Source organism: Lontra canadensis, unplaced genomic scaffold (assembly GCF_010015895.1).
Source record: "Lontra canadensis isolate GAN:19392208 unplaced genomic scaffold, GSC_riverotter_1.0 scaffold6, whole genome shotgun sequence".
Lineage (NCBI taxonomy): Eukaryota > Metazoa > Chordata > Mammalia > Carnivora > Mustelidae > Lontra > Lontra canadensis.
In genome coordinates, this window is record NW_022631000.1 from 13,723,956 (window position 1) to 13,731,923 (window position 7,968).

Here is a 7,968-nt window from a genome sequence, read left to right on the forward strand (position 1 = left end):
GCCCCGCATCGGGCTCTCTGCTTGCCCGGGAGCCTGCTTCCTCCTCTCTCTCTGCCTGCCTCTCTGCCTACTTGTGATCTCTGTCTGTCAAATAAATAAATAAAATCTTAAAAAAAATAAAAATAAAAAAAATAAAAATACAATTGATATTTGTATCCTGTGACCTTGTTACATTCACTTATTAGTTCTAGTAGCTTTTTAAAAAAAAATATTTATTTATTTGAGAGAGAGAGAGAGAGAGCGTGAGCAGGGGAAAAGGGCAAATGGAGAGGGAGAAGAGGACCCACCGCCCCCACCCCCCCAATTAGGGAGCCTGATGCAGGGCTCAATCCCAAGACCCTGAGATCATGACCTGAGTGAAGCGAGATGCTTAACTGACTGAGCCACTCCAGCGCCCCTGTTCTAATAGCTTAAAAAAAAAAATTATAGCATTTCTACTTCATCACGTCATGTGCACATAAAGACCATTTTCTTTCTTTCTATCCAATTTGCACACTCATTATTTCTTTTTCTTGTTTTACTGGACTGACTAGAGCTTCCACTGCCTTATTGTAGAAGGGTTACAACAGTCATTCTGCTTTCTTCCCAAAGGTACAAAATCCAGTTTTTTACTGGATTAAGTGTGATAGTAGCTGTAGGCTTCTTGAAGTTTTTATCATGAATGAGTGTTGAATTTTGTCAAAAATTTTTTCTGTACCATTGAGATAATAATCATATTTTTCCTTTAAATTTGTTAATATGATGAATTACACCAACTGATTTTCAATTCTTAAATTAACCTTTTAATCCTGGGACTAATCCTATTCGATCAGGATATAAGCTTTTAATAAATTGCTATATTTGATTTGCTAATTTTTTAAAAGGGTTTTCCTGTCTTCATGAGGAATATTAGCCTTTAGTTTACTTGTAATGTTTTACAAGTTTCTTGTAATGGTATACTGGTACCAATAATTGGTATAATGCTGCCTTCATAAAATGAGTTAGTCAACATTCTTTCCTGTACTGTTTTCTTGAAAAGTATATTATTTCCTCCTTAGATATTTGATAGAATTCACAAGGCAAGTCATCTTAGCCTGAAATATTCTTTGTGGGAAGGATTTTTTTTTTAAGATTTTATTTATTTATTTGACACAGAGAGAGAGAGCACACACTTGCAGGGGGGAAGAGGGAGATGCAGGCTCCCTGATGAGCTCAGAAGGCCAACACTTAATTCACTGGGGCACCCCCATGGGAAAGATTTTAGCTATACTTTCTTTCAGACATATAAGGCTATTCAAGTTACTTATTAAAAAAATATCATATATATACATATATATGTATATATATATATGGCAGCTTGTTGAATTATAATTCACATACCATACAATTTACCCACAGTGGCTGAATAATATTCCATTGTACAGATATGGAACATTTTGTTTATTCATTCATCAGTTAATGGCCATTTGGGTTGCTTCCACTCCTTAGCTACTATGAATAATACTGCTGTAAACATTCATGTTCAAGTTTTTGTGTGAATATGTTTTCATTTCTCTTAAGTATATAGTAGGACTGGAATTGCTGAGTTATATGATAACTGTTTAACCTTTTGTAGAACTGCATAACTACTTCTTGAGTGACCTGAGTGATTAGTGTCTTTCAAAAATTTTGTCCATTTCATCTAAGTTGTTGAATTTATTGAATAAAGTTGATTGCAATATTACTTTATTACCCTTTTATTGCCAGTGAGTTCTCTAGTGATGTGCCCTCTCTCTTTTTTTTTTTTAAGATTTTATTTATTTATTTGACAGAGATCACAAGTAGACAGAGAGGCAGGCAGAGAGAGAGAGACAGAGGAGGAAGCAGGCTCCCCGCCGAGCAGAGAGCCCGATGTGGGGCTCGATCCCAGGACTCTGGGATCATGACCAGAGCTGAAGGCAGAGGCTTTAACCCACTGAGCCACCCAGGTGCCCCCCCCCTTTTTTTTTATCATGAATAAACTGTATTTAGATTTAGCCAGCTGGACTCAGTTTAGATGATCGCGATTTTGTTGGCAACATCCAAAGCATCATAGTCAGGGGCCAGCGGAACGTATGCCTTCTTCTCTCCATCAGGCCTGATTAAGGTGTTGACCTTGGCTACATCAATGTCATAGAGCTTCTTCACAGCCTGTTTGATCTGGTGCTTGTTGGCCTTGACATCCACAATGAACACAAGTGTGTTGTTGTCTTCTATTTTCTTCATGGCTGACTCAGTAGTCAGGGGGAACTTGATGATGGCATAGTGATCAAGCTTGTTTCTCCTGGGGGCGCTCTTTCGAGGGTATTTGGGCTGCCTTTGGAGACGCAGAGTCTTGGGTCGTTGGAACGTAAATGATGTGCGGATCTTTTTTTTTTTGTGACTGTGGACGCCTTTCAGCACCGCTTTCTTGGCCTTCAAAGCCTTTGCTTTGGCTTCGGCTTTGGGAGGGGCAGGAGCTTCCTTCTTAGCTTTCGGCGCCATCTTCGTAAAAGGCTGATGTGCCCTCTCTTTAATTACAATGTTGATAATTTTGTTTCTTCCCTGTGTGTGTCTGGGGGGCAGTTTTAGTCAATATGGCTAGAAGAAAGGTTTATAAATTTTATTTTTTCAAAGAAGTAACTTTTGGTTTTATTTTTTAAAGATTTTATTTTTTAATTTTCTAAAAGGTAAACTATCTGCCCAATGTGGAGCTCGAACTTATGACCCAGAGAGCAAGGGTCACATGCTGTACTGACTGAGCTAGCCAGGTGCCCCTTATTTTTTTAATTTTTTTTTTTGTTTTCAATTTTATTGGTTTCTAATTTTTTAAGCTCATGTTAGCTTTAACTGGCTCTTCTTTTTGTAGTTTCTTAAAGTGGACGCTTATTTTCTAGAGTCAAGATCTTTAATATTTTAATACATTAATAAGTTAAATATAATATTTAATAATTAATACATTTAATACTATAAATGATCCTTTAGGCACTTTGTTAATTAAATCCCACAATTTTGATAAATTGTTTTCATTTTTCTTCTGTTCAAATTTTTTCTAACTTCTCTGCAATTTTTTCTTAAGAGTTATTCAGAAGCATGTTGTTTAATTTCCAAATATTTGGAGGATTTTCCAGATAGATTCGCTATTGTTAATTTAGCTATTGATTTGGTCTGGTGTGGTTAAAGAACATGGTTTGCAAGGTATTAATTCTCTTAAAGGGATTGTGACTTATTTATTTTATGGCCCAAGATATGGTCCATTTGGGAGAATAATCTTTATATACTGGTAAAGAATGTATATTCTGATGTTGATGGGTGAAATATTCTATACATTTTTTTTAAAGATTTTATTTGTTTATTTGACAGAAAGAGATCACAAGTAGGCAGAGAGGCAGGCAGAGAGAGAGGAGGAGGCAGGTTCCCTGCTGAGCAGAGAGCCCGAATGTGGGGCTCGATCCCAGGACACCAGGACCATGACCTGAGCTGAAGGCAGAGGCTTTAACCCACTGAGCCACCCAGGTGCCCCTATTCTATACATGTTAATAGGTCATTGGTCAAAACTGTTATTCACATCTTTTAAACGTGTTTTCTATCTACCTGTCTTATTATTTACCAGGAGTTTGGAATCTCTAATTGTAATTGTGGATTTGTCTATTTCACCTGTCAGTTTTTGCTTCATGTATTTTGAAGCTGTTATTATGTTCGTATACATTTAAGATTATATTTTCCTGATGAATTGATTCTATTATCATACATATGCATCTTTGGGGCGCCTCAGTGACTCAGTTGTTAAGAGTCTGCCTTCAGCTGGGGTCATGATCCCAGGGTCCTGGGATCAAGCAGCATCTGGCTCCCTGCTCAGTGGGAAGCCTGCTTCTCCCTCTCCCACTCCCTCTGCTTGTGTTCCCTCTCTCACTGTGTCTTTCTCTGTCAAATAAATAAATAAAATCTTAAATAAATAAATAAATAAATATCCATCTTTATCCCAGGAAATGAATTTTGTTCTAGAATCTACCTTGATATTAATTTAGCCACTCCAGCTTTCCTTTGATTGATGTTTACATGGTATACCTTTTCCATCCTTTCCTCTTTGAAGTTAACCTACTGGGGCACCTGGATGGCTCAGTGGGTTGAGCCTCTGACTCTTGACTTCAGGTCAGGTCACAATCTCAGTGCCGTGAGACCAAGCTCAGGCACAGGGCTTTGCGATGGGCACACAGCCAGCTTAAGATTCTCTTTCTCCCTGCCCACTCCCTCCCCCCCATTGCACGTACAGGCACACTCGCTCAAAAGAAAAAAGCCTTAAAAAAAAAAGTAAAGTGCACCTACTAGTTCATTTATATTTAAAGATCTATTTATCTATTTGAGAGAGAAAGAACACGAGAGAGCATAAGGGGTTAGAGGAGTAGAACCTCGAGCAGACTCAACGCTGAGCATGGAGCCTGAGGTGGGGCTCGAACTCAGGACCCTGAGATCACTACCTGAGCTGAAACCAAGAGTCAGACACTTAACCGACTCTGCCCCTTAAAAACTAAGTTTCTTAAAGGGGGCTTTGTTTCTTTTTAAAATACCCAGTATGTTTGGTTAATATCCAGTATAAAGAATCTTTGCCTTTCAATGGGCATTTAAACTATTTACATTCAATGTCATGACTGATGTGCTTAAAGTTTCATCTTGGTTTGTTTTCTATGTCTCATCTATTCTTTGTTCAGTGCAATTTTATATCTTCCTTTTCCCACTTTAATCATATTACTTTTAGAGCTAGTTAATATTGACATACTATATTTTAACCTTCTCTTATTATTCAGCATTTAAAAAAAAAGATTTTATTTATTTGAGAGAGAGAATAAGCAGGGAGAGTGGCAGAGGAAGAGGGAGAAGCAGACTCCCTGCTGAGCAGTGAGCCTGATGTTGGGCTGGATCCCATGACTCTGGGATCATGACCTGAGCCAAAGGCAAATGCTTAACCCACTGACCCAGTCAAGAGTCCCTTATTATTTTGGCTGCTTCCATTTAATTCATTGTGAACAGTATTACACAGGTGGCTTCCCCTAACTTGGTAATTATATCAGTTAAGATTTATTTCTCCAAACTGTAGTGAGTACACTAATCCCAGCTCAGCCTCTTAACTAGTTGTGACTTTGAGAAAGTTACTTTAAGCCTGTTTCTGAAGCTATAAAAAGAAGCTTGTAAAAGTTCCTACCACCAGAGACTGCTGTGTGCATTAAATAAGGTAACTTATATGGATGATTGATCAGTGCCTGATATGTGGTAAACTCTGAATGTTATTGCAATGAACGAATCCACTGCAAGGAAGTAGGGTTAGGCCTGGCAGGGCACAAATGTTTTCAAATTCTCAACATTAAGGCAAAAATAAAGCCACAGTTGCTTTTTTTTTTTTTTTAATAAATTGCCTATTAGACTCCTCTTTCCCATTAATTATATTTCCTTTGTTTCCTCTGTAAATTAAGATCTTAATATTTTTGTTAAATATGAGCTCTTTAAAGTTAGCTTGATATATTTTCCTTTTTTTTTTTTTACTACATGTATTTGTAATTCTGTTAAATCTGACCATATTTTTAAAAACTTTGTGATTTCTGTAATTTCCTCAGAGGATACAGCTGCCAGAATACTGTTGGACTTCAGTGTTCTGCAGACATTCTGAGGCACTTTTGCAGCCATGAATGTGGCATTACTTTCTCTTCCATGAATTCTCTAAGTTCCAAAGGAACTTCTTGTCTTATATAAACTCATAGTTTTTAGTACTTTACTCCTTTGTGAGTTTTCATTTTCCAGCTTCGAGTGCTGACAGAATGCTCTTGATGCTTGTGTCTAGCTTTTATTTATTTTTAAATTTACTTTTATTTTAGAGTGGGGGGGGGAGGGGGAGAGGGAGAGAATTTCAAGTGGACTCCCCACTGAGTGTGGAGTCCAACACAGGGCTCAACCTCACAATCCTGAGATCATGACCCAAGTTGCGATCAAGTCAGAGGCTTATTACCCAACTGTGCCACCCAGGTGCCCCGTGTCTAGTGTTTATTAAACTATTAAACTTAGTTGGTTCTCTATTAAAATGTTGCTATCTTAGGTTTTTCAATTCCAAAGCTTTATAGCATTTACAGTGATTATCCTTTTTTTAACCTGTGTAAAAAAGGCAGTATTAATAAGAGTCATTTTGTACTGAGAACCAAAGTCAAACTGTCTTAAGTGCTTTCCTCGAAATGCTATAAAATGTATTATACCTCCAACATATTACCTCATGGCATCTAAAATATTTGTTCCCTGTGAGGGTAGGGGACCACACCCATCATTTTCATTTCTCTGTTGTTAGTGCCTGACCCACCGTGGGTACGCTCTCTGACCAAATCATGTAAGGCAGTGTAATTTAGCCCTATGTTATAAAGAGCACTTTATTATTATTTTTTTTAATTTTGAAGACCGACAATAATCCAGGAACCATGCCCTAAATTTGCCCCAGGTCATAATGTATTATTAGCTGAATTTCGATTTAGAGTAAAGACCCTAGACAATTCTTTGTAGGTGGAAAGGTTTGACAAGAAAAGGGGAAGCCAGTTAAGTATGGGATAGTGGTGGTAGTTACAACTGCAGGAGTTAAGTGTTTTAACCATAATCAAATAAATAAAAAGTCCCCAAAGGGTGGATTTTTTTTTTTTAAGATTTTTATTTATTTGACAGAGAGATCACAAGTAGGCAGAGAGGCAGGCAGTGAGAGAGGGGTAAGCAGGCTCCCTGCTGAACAGAGAAACGAAGGCAGGCCTCAATCCCAGGACCCTGAGATCATGACCTGAGCCGAAGGCAGTGGCTTAACCCATTGAGCCACCCAGGCACTCCTGGGTGGTCATTTTTAATATCTGTCATCATGGGAAGTGGTCTGTTAGGGATCAAAAACCAAAATGATGGAGACCTAGGGATGCAGAAGTTTACACTCTGGATTCTGGTGCATAAGGTCAAATTGTGTAGAAGGTCATTCCTAATTTGGCTGACAGTTTTGAGCTAGTCTGCTGTTTCTAAATTGTAGCTTCCTCAAGGGAAGTTTAGACTGGGATAGGCGGAGTCCAGGGGGAAAAGTAGAACCTCTACAAAGTAAGCTCAATGTTTTCTGTTGCATTTTCCTATCTCTTTTGCACTCTCTCTCCTACTTTTAGTCTTGGCCTATGGGAATTCGGTTTCTTGTTTTTACTCAGACCAATGTTATGAGAAAGCAAGTCAATATAGGCAATATTCATTTTAATTGAGTCCCTTCCAAAGTTAAGGTAAAGTCAACATCCTTGGAGGCTCTGCTCATTTTAGTAGAGGCAAGCCTTTACTTTGACATGAATTCTAAATAGAGTTTTGCTTCCTTTTAAAGAGGCCCTCTTACCTGCCTAGCTTACAGTATTAGGTGCTCAATTAATTTGTAGAACAATTTTTAACTTTTATATTAGGAAAAGGCAGGTTACTTTCTCACACAGGAAGATGGTAAGAACAAAGAAAGTTACAAAACTGCTTTGAGGGTGCTATGATACTGTCACCCTACTGGATTTCACTGTTTTATATACAAATTATTTCAACTTGTGTATTCAAATTTCACCTGCATGTTGTACCTAATAGTTTTGGTATACTTTAGTGTAGGAGACTGCTTGTGACAAATATGATTCAAAAGATGGTTCAAATCCTTATTGAGAACTTTGTGGTAAATTTCAATAAATCGGGAGTATCAAAGTTCACAGACTGCAAAATATTCCATCCTGATACAGTAGCTTCCCAAATGGTGAATTTAAGATTTCATCAGCACTTAGTAATAAAACAGGCCATTAATTCTTTTGAGATTTAAATTCTATGCTTAGGGTGCCAGGCTGGCTCACTTGGTAGGGCATGCAACTCTTGGATCTTGGGGGTTGTAAATTCAAGCCCCCACATTGGGTGTAGAAATTATTAAAAAATAAAATAAAATAAAAGTAAATTCTATACTGTTTAAGTAGTGACTGCTTCATA

The 7,968-nt window shown here is 37.8% G+C and overlaps 1 protein-coding gene across 1 annotated transcript; it reads right to left on the minus strand.

The window, feature by feature from the left end:
* Nucleotides 1-2,010: 2,010 nt before the first annotated feature.
* LOC116864809 (60S ribosomal protein L23a-like) lies at nucleotides 2,011-2,491 on the minus strand. The gene has a single exon (XM_032852655.1). It carries the CDS (start codon nucleotides 2,479-2,481, stop codon nucleotides 2,011-2,013), a length of 471 nt encoding a protein of 156 aa, XP_032708546.1. The 5' UTR covers nucleotides 2,482-2,491.
* Between the last annotated feature and the right edge of the window lie 5,477 nt (nucleotides 2,492-7,968).